The sequence below is a fragment of the Erpetoichthys calabaricus genome, chromosome 18 (genome assembly GCF_900747795.2).
Source record: "Erpetoichthys calabaricus chromosome 18, fErpCal1.3, whole genome shotgun sequence".
Lineage (NCBI taxonomy): Eukaryota > Metazoa > Chordata > Cladistia > Polypteriformes > Polypteridae > Erpetoichthys > Erpetoichthys calabaricus.
Genome location: NC_041411.2, coordinates 31135779 through 31162214, shown reverse-complemented (window position 1 = coordinate 31162214; position 26436 = coordinate 31135779). Strand labels below are relative to the sequence as shown.

The following is a 26436-nucleotide window of genomic DNA, read 5'->3' as shown; positions in this document are numbered from 1 at the left end:
AAAATATCTATCACTTCCAAATGTCTCAAAATGATGAGCTAAACACTTTCTTTTTACATATGAGGACAATACTTGCATTTTTAGTATGAATGGAGTAATGGTTTAAGTACTAACATTGGCACGGCTACAGACATCCTTAAAGCAGAATGTGCTGTTAACATTTAAATAGTCATTTTTGGTATGCAATAAACTGCCAAAAGAGAGACAGTAAGGATCTCAAGTAGTTGAGGACCTAGCATTTACAGAGTTTACAACAGCCAGACATCACGCAAAGGTCTTTAACATTGATAATGGCTTTTTAATTGGGGTCTTGAAATGTACAAATACATCTGGACAGCCAAATGATGCACAATATAAAAAAAAGGTCATATTCATTCCATACACACGCACATATACAGTATATACATATATCATATATATATATACACACACACACACTTTTTACACTATATATACAGTTTACAGTTTATCTGTGTCTAACCATAAAATAAATGTGCACGAGGATTTGAAATCAAGACCAGTTTTTTTGTTTTCCTTCTGGAGGAAGGACTTCCTTTTAAGCTCATTGAATCTGCCAACACAGTATGAAAACAAATTCTGCAAAAATATTAAAAAGGAAATGTATACACACACACACACTCATTGAAGTCACAGTGACCTAAGTATTGTGATAACGTCATGGTGGCCTTCACAAAAAACAAAACCTCCATCCTTGACTACAAGAAGTTGTTATCAACTAACAAAAACGAGAAAATAAAGTCTTCATAATGTAACATCTTTCATCTGGACGCTGGCAGAAATAAAGCACATTAGAGGAGTTCTTGTGCTTTGATGCAGAGAATCGTCACATAGCACCTTCCCGAAGGCTTACAGTATTAACTTTTTACATGTGAATAAAGGATTTTCAATTAAAACAGCACTACATGCATCTCCAAGCACAGTAATCTAAATAAATGGCAGCAAGATTACTGCTTCACGTTTACCAGAGGTAAAAAAAACAAAAAAACATAATATTGTAACATTTCAAGTTAATATACTGCATTGGTATTTTGCATGCAATTGTTAAAACTTCATTTTATTTTTAAAGCTTGGGCTATACTCTTCCTTTCACAAAAAAGGATCTCTCAAACCATCAACTTTACTGATTACTGCAATTTTAATTTCAAGGAGTTTCACAGTTATTATGTTATTACATATTTACTGTATATTATATACTCCTGGCTCTATGACTATGTTTCCCTTAGGCCAGAATCACTTCAGTTTGCATCTACTTAATTAGAAAACACCAAAATAAAAGAATGTGTTTGCCAGAAACACCCATACACGTCTGTAGATCTGTTAAGATCAACTCCATAACAAAGAAAAAGGGTCTTTACTTGCATCTGTTCAAGCACAAGCATGTGGATCTCTAGTTTAAAGTCGTCTTGTCCAGATCAAAGACTAGGAAGAGAGCTGGACACATGCAGACATCACAAGACTGGGGAATCAGCAATGAAACAGAAATGGGCACTTTTTATACATTTTCTTGTTTTTATAACAAAAAAATTATGTACACATTACAGATATAATTCTTTAGTTCATCATAAAGCATGTATAAAAAAACTAAATGATTAAATAAGAAATTTACAAGAAACTCCCAGGAACGTTTCTGTTTTTTTAGTTGGCTCCACCCCAGAGGAAAGAAAATATTATACAAGACTAAATTATTATTGTGCTCTTGCTTGCACCACATGCATCTGTATAAACAGATGATGGGTATTCCAAGAGACCGCTGAATAAGAAGCGGTTCCTGATGGCCAACATGTTGTGCTGACGCAGGCAAACCCAAAGGCAGCTCACCAGACAAATGCAGCTCTCTCCCTCAGCATTCTCACACCAAACCTCTGCCACTCCCGCTGGTAAACCCACAGCTCTTGTGCAGTGTCTAGACAGGCCAGGACTGCGCCTCCCTTCCAGGCAATTAGACGTGGGTCCATGTCCTAAGAGATTCAAAACTTTCATCATCATCAAAGAAGTAGCAATATTAACTGGTTTTTTATAATCTAAGAGTCAACACCAGAATACTGTTTGGTAATTTGGTACTCAGAGAGAGGCAACCAGCGCTAGGGTACCAAACAATACCAACGTGAGTTTCGTAATTTGGGGATAATGATAGATCAGCAGTATGAAGGCCTTGGAATCAACTTGGAACTCCTTAAATATAATTCACATATCTAGTGAGGTTATAATATACCAATTAAGGAGCAAAACTGCAATGTAAGTTTCAATGAAAAATGACATGCTGTGGAACCAACTGTTCTTTAAAAACCTACAGTGAAGGATTTATAGATCAAAATTCTGGTTTAGAAGAACAATGATTTAGCCAGATAAACCACAAGTGTTTCACAATAATATACTGAGCCAAAGGAACAGAAGAGCACTTAACCCTTACATCTGCTGGTATGCCAAGAAGACTTAGCTTAATACATTAATTTGTTTTAATTATTAATGCTTTTATATATTAAGAAACTAATTGCAAAAATTCTACTGATATTTATAATTATGTATCTCAATAAACTATTCTTAGATTTTACAGTATGCATTCAACATTGTGTCCTTCTGTTTTATTATATTAAAACACTAAATAAAACAAATCTGTAGATGATAAAGCTCTTTGGGCTTCTTATTACATGTGTGCTATAAATGAAAAAAATTAATTGAACTGCTGCTAATACCTTGGGCCGTGTGATGACCTCCACATTCTCGACCACTCTCCGGAATGAAGGAGGCATTTTATTTAGGATTCTGTGCTGAAGGAACTCTTGGGCTTTATGAAACATCAGACCCCCTCCTACAACCAAAATGGAGCTGTACATCTTCTTCTTCGTTTCATCAGATGCTGAAGGAAAAAAAAAAAGTAGACACCCCCTAGCATCAGAAGTGGCTGTATTTTAGTTAAATACACTACTTCTCCGAATGTAACCTACTGAATTACTTCAGTTCTTAAAACAAAAATGACACCCAGAGACTAACAAACCTCCCTGTTACAAAAATCAGATCACTTTAGAAGTGTTTACGATAATCAAACCTGAAAATAATTAACTTTTTTGAAGCCTTTGGCATTGTCATCATTGACAAATTTTAGGGGTGAAATCTACATGCAAAGCAAAAAACATTCCAAGGTTTAAAATCAGTAATAAAACAAAAATGCAGTGAAAATACAAATACCTGGGACCTGTAAATAAAAAGGAACTCATGTTGCCTACATTTTAATAATCCCAAGTTGTTTCACTTGGTACAGTATAAGAGGCATTTCAATCAAAATTATGTTCTCAATCAGCGTCAAGAGTTACATGATCTAAAACAAGTCCATATTACAAGGAGGACAGAGACAGGGAGACACAGAAAGACATCAAGCAAGATAAGTAGTCTAAGCCCTTAGAAAAACTTAACATATTTACTGTTTTACTCAAAAGTAGCAAAATATTTTCATCCTCCTGGGGACACCCTCACACAGGCTCTCCTCCTCCTTGCTTTTTAAGTCAAGCGTGCCACATGGTGGCCACTTCCTGGAAATTGCTCTTCAGAAATAAGTAGAACATGAGGAATATTTCTACACAAATCACAGTCAATCAGACAGCTGACTCCAACTGATCACTAAGTGCTCTATTCATCAGTCTGCTATAACAATACCTTTACCCCTACCCTATATTACTTGCATATTTATCTGTTAGATTCTATTATTTGCAGAAGAGCTCTATTGACCGGGTAGGAACCCTGACTTCACCAGTAGAGAGGCCAGTGGTGGAGCTACTGCAGGTTTCATTTGCTGTTTGAGTACCTTCAAGCCTGCTGCTGGTCTAGTAACTCAATGACATCAGATGTGGACATTTCATTCTTTAAGCACGGACATCTGTCAAATTGTTGGTGAGTGATGATTAAGGTTTTACTTATGTTTTAAAGTATTTGTTGATGTTTGTATGTACTTTACACCCTCAAATTCCACACAACTGAACTTGTTATGATACTAAATTAAATGCTAAATGCAGAAGACTGTAAAATTCAGATTACCTAAGTACCTAAGAAAATTGCAACAAATTTTATATTTTCAGTAGGGAACATTTATATATATATATAAAGAATTCAGCGAAACCTACAATATAAGTCAAGTGCTTACCACAACAGTCAATGCTGTGCAGAATGGCTTTATCCAGGCCTAGTGCTTTCCCTTCAAATTGGGATATTGCATTTTTTCTGGAAAGAAGGGATGATGGTGGATCATCCATATCTGCAGCAGCCATGATGCAGTCATTTTGTGAGGGTCCCAAATCGATATCCTGAGAATGGCCACGGTCAGAAGGATCAGTGTTATGGTTGCATGACTCGTTATCATATCCAGATGGTTTGGAAAGAGCCTTTCGTTCAGCTAATGCCTTTGCAGACTTGAAAAGAGAGAAGATCATTTACATTTTTAGTACAGTAATTGTAACATTTTTCATTTATCAGCTAGTGAGAATTAGTAAGGATTTTTTACCTAAATTTTCAAATGTATTCGACTTAACTTTATGAAAATTCATTTTATTTAAAATGGATAAACTATCAGCCAAGAAATGCCTGGGTGGAATGCCTTACAAAACAGGTGATTCATTCTCAAATTTCATATGTATCCTTATCCTCAGCTATGGTCAAGAACATTGAGAAGTCACCAAAGTGCCTTTGCTTTGGGCATATAGCAAGGGTGATTGTTGGGTCCCTCCCATTAGGTGTACCAGGCAAAGCCCACTGGAGAACACCTATAAGCAAATCCAAGAGATACTGAAAGAATTATCTCTCTCTTAATTGTGTTCAAAGAATGCTCTAAGAGAAAATCCAAGAGATGCTGAAAGGATGATCTCTTTCTCAATTGTGTTCCAAGTGTTAGGAACTCTGAAAGAGGAACTGGAATAAGCAGCTAGGGATACGATGATCTAATCTTTATAGTTTGGCATGTCACCATTGTGATTATTATAAGATAAACAGAGTTAAAACAAACTACTAGACTATTATAAGATAAACAGAGTTAAAACAAACTATTAAACTTTGCAATACAGTTTGTACATTAAAACTGAAGTGAAATTTTCAAATGCATGGTGAACTATCCAAGGCTGGCTTAGGTCTTTCTTCAACTCCTTCTCGTCCTTAAAAAAACAGATAATGGATACATATGCCTATGCCTAAGTTAAAGTTTATTTATCCTAACCATCCAGTGGTGTAGTTGGAAAGTTTTTTATGTAGATGATCGCAAGGAGTGAGTGGCTCTCTCTCTGTTCATTAACATAATGGACAGCTCATTGCTCTTATTCAGGGAAGTTGTTGCAGTGTGCTGTACACTAATATGCAAGTTCATAAGTTTTTTTTTTCTGGTAAAAGCGATTAACTTTTGTTATATACCATGGGTCCAGAATGAGAAAAGTCCTGTAAGGTAATCTTTCAGAAGCAGTCATATTTGTACACTTTTTCAGTCACACTGACTACTAGTATTATGTACAGTAGTTACATTATCAGTTTAAATATAAGCAAGGTTCATTTGTCCATAGAAATATTTAAATTTCCTTATAAATCAGAACCAAATTTAAAAGCATACCACATCAATATATTTTCCAAAAATAAATATTTTAGTCACATCATATATTAATTCTGAATAAGACTTAGTAAAAATAGCACCATCTCCTGGCCTGTAGCTGTCATTACAGTTACTTCAGCCATCCACATTCATGTGAGCAGACTAAGTATATAATACCAGCCATGTGCGCGCAACATGTTAAAGTTGTCTGTGAAGGGCTCCCTGTTTAAACGCGGATGCCAGTCGTGAACTGGGCCCTTCGTCGCACAGCATTATGATTTTTTATAAGGGAAACAAAATTACAAAACAAAACCCTTGGACATTGATTCGATAGGAACGGCCTACTCGGAATCACTGTCCAAATAGTAATTATGTGGTGGTGGAGGAGCATTTCTGCTTCTCTCCGTTCACAGTCCGTCTCGTTTTCATGACGCTGTCGTTTCCTCTCACGATCTCTTCTCAACCTTTCTCCAATCTCGCAGGTTGCTATGTGGCAATCCAAAGAGTAAGGAAGAACCAATGCTTCTTTCTTGAACTCCAAACGCCGACTGATGGAAAATCACAGAAGTGTGCACGACTTATATACTCTGACTGCCGATTCCAAGAAGTGGGTGAACATTCGATTTGGACGAAGTGCTGCCAACGATGGTCGATAGAAACACAAAAAACCACAGTCTCGACAACGAAGCAGGTGTCGACGCCAGATCTAAACACAAAGAGTGGTATCGACAGTGTTTGTAAACAAAGGTAACAACCAAGGTGTTGTGTATTCAGCCAGTACAAACAGCACGTAGTCTCCTTTAGTTCAATCCTCTTTAATCACCACACTCCAACCTCATCCAACGATCCTCCCCCTCACTTCCTCTCCTCCTCCATCACTACTGCCCTCTACTGAACACAGCAGGAACACCACACAAGGCAGTGAATTCGCGGACAAACAAAGATCAAGATCCAAATGAAGATTATATATAAAGATGACATAATTATATGTACAGACCCTGCATTCAGTTATTGTTCAATCATTTAGGTCTCTTCTTTGAGTGAAAACGTTCTGAATTTCTCTCGCTTTGTATTTTGTCTAGTGTGTTCTTGCCTTTCTTCACTAATAAACCTGCCTATCAGCAATGTCATCCTCTTCACTTCTAATCCAAATCCAAAACATAAATATGACTAAAATCTTTGTCCTTTTCAGGATGACATCACCCTTCTATACATACTTTTTCATATGCATACCCAAAACTGAACCAGTACCAGCAGCAGTTAACAATTATAAGGCTCATAATACTTGAATTATAGTCCAGTATTAAAGTAACCCAAAGAAAAGAATGTTAAGTTGAATTTACAGTCAAAGTCCAAAAAAAAAAAAAATTCAAATGAATTTGCCAGGGACCTACCTGATCCTGTTTGCTCTGAGTTGCCAGAAGGTAGTGCTCATCATGAGGGTCTTCAGAGTCTCCCTGAGAACGGTGCTGCAATGAAGTCATCTTCTGTCCAACAATGCCAAACGTGGCTGGATAGAAGAGGGCCATTGGTGCCTGAGGTTGCAAAATAAATAAATAAAAATAAAGTGAAGCATAGTAGTGAAAAAAACAGCCAATTCTTTGTTAGATTATAGTTTCTTCAGAGACACAAAATAGTTTTACCCAAAATGTTCTGAGGCATTAAAAATTTACAATATGGGTCTACAGTTAAAATGGACACTTTGCCTTAACATTCTAATACCTTGCTAATAAGAAAGCACAAAATAATGTGTGCTCTTTCATTCCTAAAGTGTGCAAGGATTAACCACTTTGCTTCTTTTCAAGTATGAAAACCTTTTAAAATCAGTGAAAATAACAAAATGATACTTAGCTTTTTCATGTCAATGTCACAACTCCTCAAGTGTGAGTACAGTGACCAGAAGCTCACAATTACCCTTATCATAATTCATGTAATTTTCTGGGGCCTTAAACCCTTGAGCAGACCCTTTGGCAATGATGCACAGGAGAAAAGTATAATGATACAATGATAATATGGAGTTAAAACTATGTTCTATTGACTGAAAGCATCATTAAAGTCACATAACTGGAATTTAATTGGAAGTAAGATAACTTAAGAAATGTTTAAGAGGTTTTATTGGCATTATTCGATTATCTAAGAATTAATTTTACTGATATTCCTAGGAGCTCATTCTGTTTTGAGAACTGTTTTTTTTCTGGCGTTTAGGAATGCTTACTCAAAGATCGAGCTTCTTAGATCTAAATTGCATTCTAGAAATATTTCGTACATTTTTCTCTTGGTACTTTAGTTACACATGTTTGTATTTGTAAATGATAGAAGATAATAATTAAAACTGTATGCTGCATCTCAGCCTCTTACCTACTAGGAATAACTTGACAGCTCTCAGCTAGCAAATTGCACTCCTCTTAAATCATGGTGTTTTTTTGTAAATTCTGCTGCACAGCTCTGTGCAATAAAAACTGGCATGGTAATCGACAGAAAAAGGAAACTATAATTCATAAACTGCGAGGTAGTCAGCACATATTGTATAATGTGGGATATACGAACTTATAAATGGGAGTAGAGGTCTTACAATTTAAAATTGGGAAGAAGAACTGGAAATCGTCAGCCAACAAAACCAGTATTACTAAGTTGTTTTTTGTATATGTGTATAAATATTATTAAAAACCAAAGTCATGTTTTAATTTTCTACCTCACTTCAGACATTACTTTTTCAGTTAAATGTTTAAAGCCAACCAAAAAGAGTGAGACGAAACAGAACAACAGCAACTTGCACCTTTGGTATATCACTTTGAAGTACATCTTAAAAATATCTTTGCTGCTTCCAATTCAATAATTATGTAAAATGTCTAATTTTGTTTAACAGTTTCATTTTTGAACTGAGGATACTATTTCTAACTTGTCACTGCTGCAGAAGGTTTTCATTCAAAGCACTTAACCAACATTATGTGATGCATTATATAAGGTTGGATTGAGTCCTCCAATCCTAATCTGTTGTTCACCAGTTTTGACTTTTTGTTGTGAAAGGCCTAGTCTGTAAATGCCACATTTGTTTAAAAGCTCCCATTTTTACCTGTTTATTTTACACAACTGCGCCCGAGTCAATTCATGTAATGTTTTGCAGATGCAGCAGGAGCAAAAAAAAAAAAAAATTAACAATCTTATAAATAAACTTCTACGTATGGAAGTGTGTATAAACGTCTATGCATGGAAGTGTGTGTGTCTGTCCAGCTCAGAAGTAAGACATGGAGTCTGGGTAAGGGCTCCACCTTCGAAGATACACCAGCAAGGCTGGAAATGCCGGCAAAATTAACCCTCCGAAGAAAGTCACTCGCTTAGCTGCTAATACAGAAGCGAGGCGAACGCATCGTCAAAACAGTATCTCTTTTACTTTTCCTCCCACCGCTAATACACAAGCGATGCAAGCACGTCAGCAGAACAAAACATCAGAGGAGAGAGATGCCCAGAGTAGTTCCTTTCAATTATCCGACATCTCTACATTTCAATTTATTTCCTGATGATTTCAATAGTTTCTAGGACCTTGGGCTTTTTACAGCATGGGCTTACACAACTGTAATATAAAAATATAAAAAAATGAAATAATGAATATAAAAATGCACATACAGTACAAATATATATGCGACACCCACAATATTTAAGCTTACCAAGTTTGATGGTCCTACTATAGATTTATATGTTTTAAATTTAAAGGAAAAATAGAAATTTTAAAACAAATTAAAACAGTACTTCACAATATCACCTCAAACTGCATGGTGGCACCCTAACAACACCTAATTTGGAAAGATCTAAGCTAGCCAGACTTAGACTTCTACACCCAGTATTGGCCAACTAAAAAGATTACAATATGCAAGCTTTCGAGGCAACTCAGGCCCCTGCTTCAGGCAAGATGTAATATGAGAATTTCTTAGGAAGAGCAGACAACGTGCATTTCTTTTTAAATATAATTCAAGGAAAGGTACCTCCGATTTCATCTCCTTGATTTGAACATTTAACTCCAATTGGCTTTTGAAAAAATGAATAAATCATTAGCTTAGAGCATCATATACTTATTCCAGCTTAGATTTGGAATTTTTGAACAATTTTCCCAGTACTGAAAGGAAGAAGTACAATGTTTGTGTGTTATTAGTTTAAGTGGATTTCATGTGTCTACTGTGACATAGTTGAAAAAATCAGACCACATTTTTTGAGTAATTAATAAAGAAATCTAGATAATTCCAAAGGCTTCAGAAAGGTTTTCTAGCAACTGTTTACGAGAAAGGAAATAAAGAAAAAAAGTTTATACATTATTGCTGGTTCCAAAGTATACGAGTTGGTATCCTTAACAGTGTTATTAAAGTGACACCACTAATAACTCTCCACTAGACTAACCACATCCATTTTCCTCTTTACCTGTAGTTTCTCATCTCCTAAACGAAACTGATAGAGAAGAGCAGGCAAGTCAGGGTTTCGAATTTGAAATTCATGATCCTGTAGTCCAGAAATATCCTATTAAAAATAAAGATTTTAAATCATCTTAATGTGGAACATTCCAAACAAGGCACATCTTAGGGTCACTCACTCACTCACTCACTCACTCACTCACTCACTCACTCACTCACTCACTCACTCACTCACTCACTCACATACATACATACATACATACATACATACATACATACATACATACATACATACATACATACATACATACATACATACATACATACATACATACATACATACATACATACATACATACATACATACATACATACATACATACATACATACATACATACATACATACATACATACATACATACATACATACATACATACATACATACATACATACATACATACATACATACATACATACATACATACATACATACATACATACATACATACATACATACATACATACATACATACATACATACATACATACATACATACATACATACATACATACATACATACATACATACATACATACATACATACATACATACATACATACATACATACATACATACATACATACATACATACATACATACATACATACATACATACATACATACATACATACATACATACATACATACATACATACATACATACATACATACATACATACATACATACATACATACATACATACATACATACATACATACATACATACATACATACATACATACATACATACATACATACATACATACATACATACATACATACATACATACATACATACATACATACATACATACATACATACATACATACATACATACATACATACATACATACATACATACATACATACATACATACATACATACATACATACATACATACATACATACATACATACATACATACATACATACATACATACATACATACATACATACATACATACATACATACATACATACATACATACATACATACATACATACATACATACATACATACATACATACATACATACATACATACATACATACATACATACATACATACATACATACATACATACATACATACATACATACATACATACATACATACATACATACATACATACATACATACATACATACATACATACATACATACATACATACATACATACATACATCAGAATGTTATGTAAAGTTCTTTAAAACCATCTGCCTTACCTGGTCTAGGTGACAAAAGTTCTCTTTCAGCTGTTGTAACAGAAGACAATCTACTTTGCTTGACAACTGACACTCTCTATAGGGGAAACCTGCTTTCTGCATTAGCCAGAAGAAGCACCTAGTCACATCTGCACCACCATAAGCCAAACACAACCTGGGAGAAACAATATGTATTTCAGACTGTACACTTTTACTTTAAGATAAGAGGCCAAACAGAACTTAAACAATACCAAGGCTACCAAACAGCTTCCTATTAAACAAAAGTAACTGGTCAACATGGTACAGCATTTAAGTAAATAATGAAAACTCTTATGATAAAGTTTTATAAAAACCACTTGATGCTTTACTGAAACTCACACAAAGAACATCAAGGTGCGTCTGTTGGTAGATCACAATTGTAAAATTCAAGACTGGTCGATTATTATTTAGTTAAAACATCAGGAAGCATGCAATGACTTGCTTGTACTATTTGATCCACGTAAAATGATTAGTGTCTCAATCTGGATTTTCAAGTATTTTGAGGCAATACTCTTAAAATAACATTACAAATGCTTTAACAAATCCACATTTCCATTTCAGATGTATTGCCTATTAAACTAAAAAGTGTTCAGTATAGTCTGGTTGAGCTGGGTTCACTGTGGAGTGAATATCTGAAGCATGTCCCGAAAGATTATTAAATGTAAACAGAAATGTTAACATTAAACCTACCGTGAGTTTCTGTGAGAAACACCATCCTCTACACAACAGATACTTGTTTTTTGGTCTCCAACATCTACCACACATGCGCTACTTAGACCACTACCAAAGGTTGCACAGACTGACTCCTGATGAACCACTATACCTGAAAGAGATAAAAGAAAAACATACTAAACAAGTAATACCTAAAAACTAAAAAAGCAAGTTTCAGTGGAGGCCAAAGAGCTTAAAATCCTTTGAATCATTTATTAACTATATTGTACAAAAATCCTCTGTTTATCAGATGAAGATTCCAAAAATATGTGATAATTCTAACAAATCCAGAAAATCTACTAAATAATTGAACTAAAGATTAGATATCTGTAAATTATTTTTGCCTAACACATGAAAACAATGCTTGCATACTTTAAAACAAACACGTATTCTTTTAGAGTGTAATATTTTAACACTATAATCCCTGAAGCCTACGAAGAAACTCGTAATCCCAGGCCACCTTAAATTCCTTTGCACCTCTCCATTAAATTCTTTTGTTTTGTAAATGTGTCGATCAGCACAAGCAGCCTGCTATCCCAAATCCTCTCAATCCCCGCCCCCCCAGTGCTGCAGCTCACCTTGGGCAAAATGTTCTTCCAGCTGAAGTCGTGTTTATCTGGGTGTGAGGTGCCAGGAGTTGTATAGGGTAAATAATATATCGTTATTTGGTACACATGCATTTAATTTGTGTTCCGTGTCTACAATGATCTATGTAAATGTAGGATGACAGGAAATGCAAGAAATGTTGAACAAATACCTAAAATAGAAACTTTTTTCATGTGAAATACTAACAACAAAATTTTGACATTAAAAGAGTATAATGTGTGAAGACTGAAGTCCAAATATCAAATAAATACTTTCAAAAAAGGTACACGCGTAATAAAACAAGTGCACTTTTATTCAAGAATATAACCGAAGAAAAAGAAATCGGGTTAGGGTACGACGCTGACACAACCGCTTGAATGGTGCAGTGGTAAGAACTACCGACTCATAACGAAGAGGTAGCAGAATCGATTCTAGGCACTTCCCAAAATTACCGTTTCGAGTAGTGTGCTGCTCTTATTGTTACTATTATACAATTTGATACATACATATGATACATATATTTGATTCAAGTCTGTAACAGCCATTGTAAATTTATGGTACTTGTAAAGGTTAGCTTTTTTTTTTTTTTTTATTCAGTTTTATTCTCTCAGTCAGTGAGAAAGATAGGTGACCCGGGATTACAAGATTTTTCGTAGGCTTCAGAGATTCTAAGTGATAAAACTAGTAATTTAAAAACAGCTCCCCAGTAATCTAATGTTTATTTTAATCCATTTACAAAAAAATTAAAACAAGCCTACTGGGTTAACTACTATTAATACATCCATAAAAATTAAATTTAGTACACACAAAATATTTAGTTAACACTACCTGAATATCTCGATCAAAAGTTATCTTTTTCTATCATATTTACATATGTTATATTGAACTTATTTATCATTACTCAGGTGTTGGAAAATAATAATAATAATAATTAGTTCATTGTTGACTGACTAATGCATTTGGAATGAAAAAGAAAATTAGATTGATGAATACAGTTGCTTCTTCCCCGATTTGTAAACATCCCTCCCCAAGCCCAAAATAATATGGATATTCCTTGCACACTTACATAATCACATGGCCATGTTAACATTTACAAGAATTTAAAATTTGTGCACAGTTCCAAAAGTTTTAGAAGAATATTTTAATTCAATTTATCTATCCTAAAATCTGTCTGACCAGTGACCTATGTAATTAATTCAAACATCCGAAAGTTGTGAAGCCATTTCCGTAGTACTAGGGTGTTGTACCGTGTTAGCCATTATGAATGTAGTGAAAAGTCAAGCAAAATGACACCTTTTATTGGCTAACTAAAAAGATTACAATATGCAAGCTTTCAAGATGTAATTATCTTGCCTGAAGAAGGGGCCTGAGTTGCCTCGAAAGCTTGCATATTGTAATCTTTTTAGTTAGCCAATAAAAGGTGTCATTTTGCTTGACTTTTCACTGAAGCCATTTCCAAAAAGTTTACTAAAACAGATATTTCTGTTCCAGTTTCTGCAATTCATTTTGAAGTAAAAACATAATTTATATAAAAACCACTGTATGGGAATATGGCTATAGTGAACAGTACTGTAGTGCATATTGTGTGTGTATGACACACAAAAAACACATACATGAACATAACCAACTTACATGCAAATCTTTGTCATTGGAAAAAACGCACAGCCAACAGGCCCATGATCATTAGTTTGAAATTAAGCCATTTAAATATTTCTGGGTTCTGATCCTTGCTTTAAATCAAAGATATAAATGTGTGTAAAGTTACATCCTGGCCCTTGATATTGTTGGTACGTGCCGTCGTACAGTTCTAGCCCACTAAAATAATTATTGGCAATTAGAATACTGCAAGTTAGTTGTTTATCTGTAGAGAATACTTTATAAAAATGCTGTTTGGGAGCTCAGAATAATGATGTATATAAACGTTACCTGAGAAACCCATGTTCATAAGCAGCAGGTTCACCAGCTCTTTCACATGTTGTCTGTTGTAGATATCTGGGATCAACAAGATGCACCTGTAATACTAACACAAACATTATATATTATTTTCTTTTGCTGTTCAAAATTTATTAGCTTGTTTAGATTTTCTTTTCATTTTTACTTAAATGTCTTAATTTAAGGATTTAACAGTAGTTTGAACAGGGTATGTCTATCATGTGGCTACAAAAAGCACTTTAAAACAAAGAATGCAACTCAGTTTACTACATGTAATTCTATTAATACTGTATGCTTACAAAAACGAAAATAAAGAATGGATATATGTAAAAAATTAAACAGACACCTATTCAGATATACCAATAACTACCCATTTCAATATACACTAATCATCAATGGTTTAGAATCACACAAAAATGTTCATCTTTTTGATAGAAATTGATACTTTCCCTCATGAAGGTACCATTAAATTGACTTAAATACATAGCCAAGACATGTTGCAAATGGTTTTCACTGCCTGAAATACATACTTTATAACTTAATATTCACTTATAATTGAAACTTTCATAAGACAAAGTGTTGAAAGAAAATAAAGCACTTTAATCCTAGCTATGGCATAAGCAGGCATTGCCAAGATTGCTGTTATATTGGTTGTTTTTATCTTGGCCAAGCTAAGAACAGAACAAAGGAAAAGTGCATTTTTCTGCAAGACAGCCATTAATTGTTGAGGAAAAAGATTAATAAACCTGGAAAATAAAAATTGTAATATTGATCCTTTGTTTTCAAATTTAAATAGCCTTTTTCAACAACAGAATCACAAACTTCATTTGTTGCAATGCAAGAAAATGGATTTATTACTATAAAAAAATTACAATTTGCTGCAGCTCACCACAGAACATTGGAACAATAAAACATCCTTGTTATCTGAGCGCCAGTGAGGTGACATTTCGCAAATTGGTCATCATTTCTTGTCTCTTTATTTCATATAGCTGTAGAATAATGGTCTATGTTTGCACCACAAACAAATTTTATTCTGTGATAATACTTTCTACCTAAACTTAAAGAAGCAAGACTAACCAGACTTGACATAGATGCTTTTTTTATTGATGAGTGGAGTATTTTACCAATGACATTGACGTCACATAATCATCTGTAGCCTGAGGCACAAGAAGTCCAGACATTTGCAGTAAAAGTGATGCACTCTGCCTTCTCGAGCTGCAAGAGCACATTAACTTTCATCTCAAAACCAAGTCAGTCATGCATTATTTGCAAGGTAGATTACATTCTGGTTTTTAATTCAGACAGCATATTTTTGAAGAAGGGCCATTCACTTGCTGTTGTTCTGGAATAATGTACCTTAATCTTGTAGAGTTTGCATATAATTTTGATTTTGTTGATGTATTGTGTCGTTTTCCTTTCCTAAAAAGTTTCCAAAGGCTTTTAATGACCAAATTATACGACTGAAAAAACAGACAGCAGATGTGTGGGATAATGAGTCAATTATAGAACATCACATTAAGTCCTCACCTTTTTTAGTTTGTCCAGATTTATAAACAGCAAATTAACTCAATTGAAAACGTTAACCACAAAGTGTGAATTTTAATGTAATTTTACTAAATTGATGCCTAAAGACATGACATCCTTAATAGTTGCAATTTCCAAATAGTGTTTGCTAGTACACACTATGTATGCTTCTGTTTCTGACGGAACAGATGGACAGATCGTAAAATTGTTGAAATCGCTTTTTATAAGGCCGTTATCCACAATTGGGATAACAGTTGATCTATTTATTACCTCTTAATATAACCTTTGTGGGAATTAATAAATTGAACTGACAAAACAGTCACAAACCAGGTACTGGTGGATTTGCTAAGGAGTTTCAGGATTTTTGTCTTACATTAAAAACCTGCAAGTTCATTTTAACACTGTAAGGTTGCTTTGTGGAATTTAGCTCATGGATTCACTCTTTTAAACCTTAAGTAACCTTAGAACATAGTTACATGGTTGTTAGGAAAGCACTTCCATGGCACAAGGCTTATGCCCAGTTTTATTTCCCCTTGATACTCTGATTACAAAGTAGCCACAATTAGTCAAAGAAGTACCGTATTTTTCGCTGCTCAAGACGCACCTGACCATTAGACACACCTAGGTTTAGAGGAGGAAAACAAGAAAAAAAATATCCTGAACCAAATGGTGTACTAATATATTTAATAAAATATAGCAGAATAATATTTCAGCCATGTAAAGTCAACAGCGATATTAAGAACCATCATCACTGTCATTAACAAATGAGGAGAGACTTTAAGGTTCAAGCACTCTTCTAGTTTTCTGGAAACCCCAAGAACTCCTCATCGCTAGTGTCAGAATTTATGAAGCTCAGTTGCTCACAATCACTTTGCAGGAGAAAGTGTCTATCACGCGGCATAACCTGTCCAACGCCACCAGGGGGCAAAGCACGTTTGGACTAATGCTCTCTGAATTTATATCGCCAGTCTAGTCCCATCTCTATTTGTAATGCCACAAAGCTCTTCATCTCATCTTTTGTTGTGGGTTTCCACTTTGAAAAATGAGAATGCAGTGCAAGCACAGCCCTCAATTCAAAACATTGCTCTGCATACCTGTTTACTGGTATCCGATCAGCTGACGCCAGTTCCTCACTTTCTTGCTCGATCTCCTGATCACTCTCAACAAAATCAGATTCTGAAAAATCAGAGTCCGACTCGGCGATAATGCACAAATCATTGTCTGCTGAGTATTTTGTTTTCTGCACTCTCTTCGCTCCCTCGTGAGATGTTGATGCCATCTTGCCTTTGTTTACATTTCGTAACTTGCGCACATGTAAGGATTAGATGCCGAGTCATTGAGTCTAACATTCCTCTAAGCACATAGGGAATGCCTGTAGCGTAACGGTGAGTTTTGTGGCCATTAACAGCTGATTATCGCCCTCTAACCCTGGATGTCGCACTTTTGTCAGGTAATACACACCACGGTCTGTGAAGCAATATTCGCTCCATAAGACGCACAGACATTTCCACCCTTCTTTTGGGGAAAAAAAAGTGTGTCTTATGGAGCGAATTTTAATTTTATGCAAAAAGATTTTGACCTTGAAATCCAATACTTTCTCCTTTGGTCCTGCTGTCTGACAAAACAGGTTATGCAGGTTAAGCACTTTGAGCTACTTTTTTGTATGAAAATGTGCTATATAAATAAATGCTGCTGTTGTTGTTGTTACATTAATTCACCTCCCACACTAAATGTTTCATAGCTTTAATATAAATATTCAGACATAAGCGTCAGTAGGATTTGTGCCCTAGGAACCAAGTTACCTTAACTATTCTATAACATTTCAGTAATTATTTACCACTCTGATGTTGATCTTTCTGATAATAAAATAGGTCATTATGATAGCAACTAATGAGAAGCATTCATAATTGCAGAATTACAGCATTTGAGGGTTCCTTTAGAGTGCCTCTTTCTCTTCCACGATTTGGCTCAATAACTAATCAGCACATCGTCATCACAGGCTTAAATTTTGAGATTGGACAGAAAAATAAATAAACAGTCATTTTAACTCTAGATTGTTCTCAAGAAACTGTGACACAAAGACACACACCCATCATCGAGATATCAATGTTTTCATTATCAGGGGACCCAAAAACATTGGGATCTGTCGAAAACCAGAGATCAAAATTTTTAATGAATCTAAGGCTTCTGCTCCTCCCCCTTAGACGACAGATTATGTTGAGGGAGGGCGCAAAGCAGAAAACGATTACACTACATTACAGTACCTAAATTATCTTCAATGAAAGTAAAACGTTTTCCACTTTGTTTTTTTACTACAGGTCATTTTACATTGTTAAAAACTAATAATTTGTAATGAAAAATTTTGATTTTCTTTTCTCATCATGCTGAAGAATACAAGAAGTCATGTGCATTCTATTCAAAAAATACAAGAAAATATATCAACATGCCTTGACATTACATTTTAACACAAAGATGCAGGTGTACGTTTACACTTCAGTACAGCCTTAACATCAAACATGATACAGCTCAACAGAAAAAGGAAAAGACACTGGAGGAAAAACAGAGTCACAGATCAAATGTATCAAAAATGCAAACTGTCAAATGGAATATTTTAAAATCAAAGACAGAAGTAAAGTTGAGACAAACCTTTAGATCTTTGAGAGGAATCTCTAAGAACTTCTGTATTGCATATGACCATATTGCTTCAATATTGGCAAGAACTGCAGTCAGAGAACCATGGGGCCCTTGATGAACATTTAATTGCCCCCTACTTATTGGCCAGTGGATGTTATAACAATCTGAGGGGTTCACAAAAAGTGCCTGAGGGGAAAAAAGCAAGAACTAGTAAATACAGTGTCACTAAAGTGTCTATTAATTTCTTACATACTTTCATTTATTAAATTGCAAGGAATGGGCACACCTATGCATACATAACCCCAACTCCAGGTCAACCTAGATTCACCAATGAAGTTAACATGCACAGATTTTGGATGTGCGAGAAAAGTTGAGCACATGGCAAAAAAAATCTCACTTTCACACTGTGATTCTAACACCTAATCCTGGAGTTAAAGGTTAGCACTATGCTATGCTGTGTTACAATAACCATCATTATCAACATCTTCATCAGTAACTCTAAGCACCAGCTTATTTGTGGCTAAAATTCGGACAATTATTTAAGCACAAATCAAGTCAGTACCATGAACAATTGCATTCCCTCTACCACCCACCTCTTCTCCAATGAGACACTCTGGATTGTGAGACGTGTTTGTCCACTTGACTCTGGAGCTTGGGTCTAAGACAGCTGGGCGCATTTGCTTATTGTATGCCCTAGCCTGAGAAAGAAAGAAAGCAAAAAAATTACAATTTCTTCAAAACTGAACCACTTTATTAACTAATTTAATAATTCAGCATTTATTCCGCATGTTTTATGGTTCCCATCTTTCATGGATAATATTCAGAGTGGAAAACACTACTTACAGATGAAAGAAACAATGATTTTGATACAGGTAGCTTTCTCCCAAACCAGAAAAATTAGCATAAAAGTAAATTGGAGAAAATTCACCCAAATGTTACGATCCAGCCCAGTAAAACAAAAGGACAGACAAGAATTCTGTCTGTCTGGACGGCAACTTAATTACAGCAGTAGCATTCACACCTATAAACTAAGGGGAAGGAGGAATCGAAAGTAACTAATGCTTTACAGTATACAATGTAACCACAAAATAGAGGGATTTTAAAAACTTTCATTATAAAGAAAACTGCAGTTAGAAGGCACACCCTTTAACTAAATGGCTACTGAACTCGGTAAGGATCTGCCAGCCAATATAAGACACGTCTCTGAGTCTTAAGTTTTAAATCAAGGATGAAGACTATTTCAGTGGACACACACTTGTTACAGTTGCTGATATTGATTATAAATTGGCTATTGCCAGGTCTTTCCAATTCTCTTTAATTTGTGGTGTCTTATGAGGCTGTAAGTGCCACGGATATTTTGAGTAGGATCTCTGTCCTAGCACTAGAGAAACACCCCAGTTTAGATGTTTAAACAGTGATGAACACAATATGAAAACGTCATTATTATTTTACCAGAATTATTGACATTTATTTAGGCTGTTGAGAATGTTTAGCAAAGAAGTGAATGAGCACATGTCCAAGGGCAAATGGAATCTAAACAAAGTAGAATTTAATTGTATGGATGGGCAGCTAGTCCTGGTTTATCATTTTACATTAAATTAACAATAATTACTTAAATTAAAATACCAGACGTACCCAGTCTACACATAGTTTCTTCCTAGCACATGGCACTACCAGAGTCGACTCTGGCAACCCGTAACCCTACAACAAGATCACACTACATTCTCAAACTAGGTTTAAAAATGGATGGACATAAACATTTTAAAAAGTCTTATCAATAAAATATAACATTTTTAAACCAACGTAATGCAGTCCAGGGTCGTGGAGTGCTGGGGCCTATCTTGTCAGTCTTGGACAGGGCATCATTCCATCACAGGGCCCACTCACACGCACTTGAGGGCCAATCTAGAAACACCTAACACACACTTCATTAGGCATGTGGGACGAAAACTAAAGAACATTTTCTTTTTTTTTGCTACAAGTTTCATTTTAGTTTAGTCATGCAGCGAGTTGTACTGGCAAAGACCCCGGACTTTAAACTACAAAGTTTGTATCAGTAACTCATATCCTTCATGTGCTCCAAATGTAAAATGTTTAGATATAAACAATCATAATGTATTCTGATGTTTGTAGTTTGGATTAGGTAATTGTATTATTGGATAACAGCCCCAAATTCATACAACAACTCTTTTTACCGTACCTGATCTGCAGACACTGGAATCCGGCGTGCACCATTAGACATCTTCTTTGACCAAATTGCTTGGTCCACCATTTTTAAACCATTCTGCCTCTGCTCATTGCTTTCAGGTTTCTAAATGAATCAAAAAGCAGGGTTAAATAAGCCAAATATGCTGGTGACAGAAATGTGTGTCACTGTGTAGCACAATATTGTCTTTTTGATAATTTGTCTATAATAACTTGGGGTTCAACAAGATGGGAGGCAGCACTATTCAATGTATGGTTGTTTGCCCCAAAAAAACCCAACAAAAACAAAAGAGCCCAATATAGCTTTTTAGAACACAGAGTGGACAAAAAACCTTAAGGATAAAGGTGCTCTCAAGAAAACATGATGGAGAAAACAGCCATATATTACAGGGTCACTGGTCTCAGGTGTCCAAGATCCTTAAAACTGAAGCTGCCCTTTTAGCAGACCACAGCACAGAACAGTACAATAAGTATGGAAACTTGTTACACACATTAAACAACCTGAACCAAAACAAAAAAAAAAGTTCCTAAATAAAGTGTTGTTTTTCATTAACATTTAAAAAAAAAAAAAACTGTACTTTTTCAGAAAGATTCAAGCATGTTCTAGAGCAGGGGTCTCTAACTCCAGTCCTGGAGAGCTACTATGGCTGCAAGTTTTCATTCTAACTCTTTTCTTAATTAGTGACCAGTTTTTGCTGCTAATTAACTATTTCCCTTTATTTGAATTGACTTTTCTTGACACTTGAATTGATTCTTTTTTCCTTAAATGTGTGAAGTGAGCCAACAGATAACCAACTAAGTTGGGACCTCAAACTCCAACCAACTTCACTTCATTCAGTTTCTTAATTTGAAGCCAGTTCTATTTGCTAATTAAACCCGCCATTTAATTCCATGGCGCTCATTCTGCCATGGCAGACATTTCCAAAACTGTTGATTTTCTTTTTTAAGAGCGCTGTCAAAATGTGTTGTGGACCTGAGCAGATCAACATTACTGAGACCTTCAACTTTCTTTAATTTCAGTTATTGTGTGATGGACGTAGGCTGTTGATTATGTGTTGGTTCATTTTGTGTCTTAATATTGTTTGGTTGCTAATTTAGGGAAAAAGAAATAATTCAGGGGCCTGAGTCTTAAGTTGTGCATCAATTAAAATTCAATCAATCAGCAAAATCTGGTCACTAATTAAGAAAAGAGTTAAAATGAAACAACAACAACAACAACAACATTTATTTATATAGCACATTTTCATACAAAAAGTAGCTCAAAGTGCTTTACATAATGAAGAAAAGAAGAATAAAAGACAAATAAGAAATTCAAATAAGACAACCTTAGTTAACATAAAAAGGAGTAAGGTCCGATGGCCAGGGTGGACAGAAAAAACAAAAAAAAACTCCAGAAGGCTGGAGAAAAAAATAAAATCTGTAGGGGTTCCAGGCCACGAGACCGCCCAGTCCCCTTTGGGCAAAAACCTGCATCCACAGTAGCTCTCCAGGACTGGAGTTGGATATCCCTGTTCCAGACTCATCCAACCTCGTCTTTGGTATGAACACATTGAATCATTTTCACATTCAGATGTTACTTACATTAAGGCCTTCCCTAAGCAGCCATGCATCCTCATAATGGGGATGTCCTTGAAGTTTCCGACGTCTGGCAATAACTTGTGGAATGCTGACAGGAAGGGTATCTGTAGCTCTGCCAATCCGCAGTGTGGTGGACCCAGGGTTTATTACTACAATGAAGTTGCTCTGAATTTGCTTTAAAAGAAGGAAAAAATATATACTAGCAGGAAAGTTCTCAAATTTTACCTATATACTGTATATGTACAACAGATTCATATTATGGGTCCTGCCGAATATAGAAAACTTCCAAGTGGACAAGATGTGGCATTGGAAAGATTCCCGGGTCTGGTTTGAAAAGGAGCCTGCCGCCTCACATCGGGGTGTCACAATCAGGAGGTAGCAGGTGATATTCAAAAGAGGAACAGAAGGAAGAAAAAAGAGACAAACTTGCTTTAATTATAATTGTGGTTGGTCTTTACTGCATATTTGTGACTTATCACTCTATTATATAAAAAAAATCCTGGGACAAGACGAGACTTGTTTCAAGAAACGATGAAGTCAAATGAATTTACGCTAAAAATGATGATTGGTAACACAGCAAATTGGTTATATAGATGAAACCTGAAAGCAAATTGGTGAAACAGTTGGTGGTGATCGTGCGAACGATGAAAACATCAACTTACAATATCCCAAAGAATATCTACAACCGTTAACACCGTCTTGTCCTCCACCGCATGAATTACTGTAGAAAAAAAGGATGTATCCAACAAAGGTAATGCAGTACTTCTTCCACGGGTAACATTAGACAACATAGGAGATCTTGATATGCCAATCGTATTAAAACGTTTACAGTTTCCCTGTTAGAATTGGTTTTGCAAAAACAATTAACAAATCTCAGAGCCAAACATTTCGAAAAAGTTGTTTTATTTAACAGAGAGAAAGAAACGATATTCACTCACGGGCAGTTATACGTTGTGCTGTCACGATGAAAGTCCAAACACAGAATTAAAATTCAATATGATGTTGATGAAAATTGAATTAAAAAAATTGTTTTTACTGAAGTTTTACAGTAAAAGGTTAAAACGTATGTGTGTTAATTTCAAAGCAAAACAGAACGAAATTACGCAACAAATATCTCTAACGCAACTTGAAACATAATTTACTTTCATATTACGTTTTACTCTTTTCTAATATGGTTAATTACTCGCTGTATTGTAAAATAGTTAGTTCTATTATGCATATGTAACAATTCCCATGAAAATAATCTGTTTAAATTGTACATCCGCTTAGCCCCCTAGTTTATAATAAAATACTTTATTTGTATCTATGACTGTGTGGAGTACTATTGTGTTGGAGGTTTGGTGGCTCAGTGACGCCCCTTTGTGGTCACACTAACTTTTTCTAAATACCAGAAGGTCAGTACTTTAAAGTGACCAGAGCTTTAGTATCTATCATACTATTTGGTAACCTATTCTATGTGTCTTTGTTCTCTGTTAAGAAGAACTTTCATAGGTTTGCACAAACTTCACCCCTTACCCAGTATCCACCTAAGCTCTCATATTCTAAATGAAAAACTAATTTTAAAAGATAAGTTCAACATTTTTCATATCAAAGTTATTTCTTCACAAATTGTTGTATATAATAGATAGCCACATAAAACTGCATTCAGAAGTGAAAAATGTATTTGGAATTCAAAAAATAATAATAACTAGCCTACTTTTGTATTTCATAATGGAGTGTATGGATACAGAGGTCCCGTTATAAAGAATAGTCTTTCAAATCAAAAATGTTTCGAGTATTCATCCTATCCGTGAAATTACACACATATTGCAAAACAGCATATTCAGGTTGTTTTAAGAAGGAAAGAAGTAAAAAAGCAAACCATTGTTATGACTATGAAATTCTGCCATTTTTAAAAGGAGACTGGTTGTGCACTTCACTTCACCAACTATCCCGCTCATATTCCTCCGCAGCCTCATTTCAACACTAGGGAGACTATCCTCCATGCAGCCTGTAGAACGTGAAGAATGAACTTGGTCCCAAAGGTGTGGATTCACCTTGGAAAGCCACCACCAAGTGTCATTACTGGCATTATTGAAAGCTGATGCCCAGTTGTAAATTGTCATTTCTGTTCCATAGACAATTAAACAATAAGAACTAAAAAAGGCACACTTCTGATCACTTATAACCTTTCCAAATACAGATGCTTATTTTTAAGATATTGCCGGCTGCGGCTACTGGATTGATAATGCACACGCGTGCTTCAATGAGAAAGCACACAGATGAAGCATGCCATCAAGTTACAAGAACTACACAGATGCTACTGTATAAGCATCCACTCATCCATGTAACCCACTTATCCAGGGCCAGGATAAGGAACAACAATGGGGCAGGGCACCAGTCCATCATTGGGAGAACACACAAACAAAATGCACACACAGAGGCTTGGGCCAATTTACCCAAGTTTACCAAGTTTAGTGCAGATAGTTTAGCATAGACTGAGGGGCTGCACAGAGCTATCATTCTTGCCTCATAACGCCTCAGGTTCTGCATGAGTTTTACATGTTCGCCACAAAAATGTACAGGTTAATTAGAATGAGCGAGTGTCAGGAAGTCTGCTCACTCAAACACGTTGTCCTAAGTTGTTTTATTACCATATCCTCAGCAAAAGCAACTCATTATGCATTAAAAAAAAAAAATCAAGAGTTGTTTTGTGGCACTGTTTCATTGTGGTTGGACTCGTATTGCATACTCTGCTTTTTTCAATTTTTGAGAATTGCTCTTTTCATTGTGCCTTAACCCAGCACACCACAGAAACTGATGTGCAGGTATTCTCTGTATATTCCCTAAATCTGTGATGTCTTTTGTTTTAATGTAAAGTTTAAAATTTCAGACATTAAAACTGAAGAGACTTGCCCAGTATTAGACGTCTGTCTGAATGTCTTCTGTACAGTGTACGATGTACGGATATGGACAGTGTTAAGTTTACTGCCACTTCTAATCAACAATACTCCAATCCAATTAAACATGTCTGACCTAACATGATCAGAGTTCATTGTACTGTTACTGAAGCCATCAAATGAAAACACATTTCACCAGGCTAAGCGTTGTTGCTAACTTACTGCAAAACTGGGTAATTTAAGGCTTTGTGCGCCTGTGACGCTTTCAAGGGTGCCAGATTCATTTGATGTGGAAGAAACGCGAGCAGAAACACGTTTTGCGTGAGGGGTTCATTTTTTCGTTGACCAAATCCCGATCTGGATAAAAAAAATGACATCGAAATTGCGCTGGAGCAACAATGGCAAAACATAACGTTATGAACCCTACTCTGTCAAAAAGAAGGTCAGGAGAAACGATCGAAAATAACTGAAGATCGGAGCGTGTTCGTGCTAATTACGAACAAGCTGAATCTTGCTACACTCCTGGGAACTTTTGCTGCTTTTTCACAATTATCTTCCTTTAACTCGCGTCTTCCAGCGCTACTTTCTGTGAAATGTACTCAGGTTTATGACAATTGTTACAAGAAATCAAAACACATTCGTGTTCAGCACACTAACAGAAAAGCTAAATACAAAATATGAAAATGAGCATTTTCCCTGAACAGGGATTTACAAGCTCTAATTCCTAGGGTTCTAAGTTCTTCATCATACCGGACGAGAGTTTATAGTGCGTCTCTCAATGTCCATTTCCATTAAGATCTACAAGTAGTGTATTCGCAATGCACGTATCAGAATATCACCTCCTGAATAGGCTCCGGAATAAGCGGCGGCACAATCGGTCTCTTCACTCCTCTCTGTTCTTTTTCTTTCTCCTTCTCTCGATCTTTCTCTTTTTCTTTCGCGATCTCAGTATCTCTCTCAGCCTGGGTCATTCTACTTGAGTGCAAAAGATCCGTCGTTACCTTTAGGACGTAGCCCAAAATATATACATACAAACTTCCCGACAGGTTGCCGAGTGATATTGTTGGACAAGAGAAGTACACGCGGAGTTGAGAGG

The 26436-nt window shown here is 35.5% G+C and overlaps 1 protein-coding gene across 1 annotated transcript; it reads right to left on the bottom strand.

Moving 5' to 3' along the window:
- Positions 1-277: 277 nt before the first annotated feature.
- actr8 (actin related protein 8) lies at positions 278-26436 on the bottom strand. The gene is made up of 13 exons (XM_028824620.2): positions 26180-26436; positions 22465-22635; positions 20879-20989; positions 19272-19376; positions 18691-18864; positions 14515-14608; positions 11983-12115; positions 11275-11428; positions 9992-10087; positions 6976-7116; positions 4157-4421; positions 2715-2878; positions 278-1979 (listed from the first exon to the last, which is right to left on the bottom strand). The coding sequence occupies exons 1-13, from the start codon at positions 26309-26311 to the stop codon at positions 1836-1838; spliced, it is 1884 nt and encodes a 627-aa protein (XP_028680453.2). The 5' UTR covers positions 26312-26436; the 3' UTR covers positions 278-1835.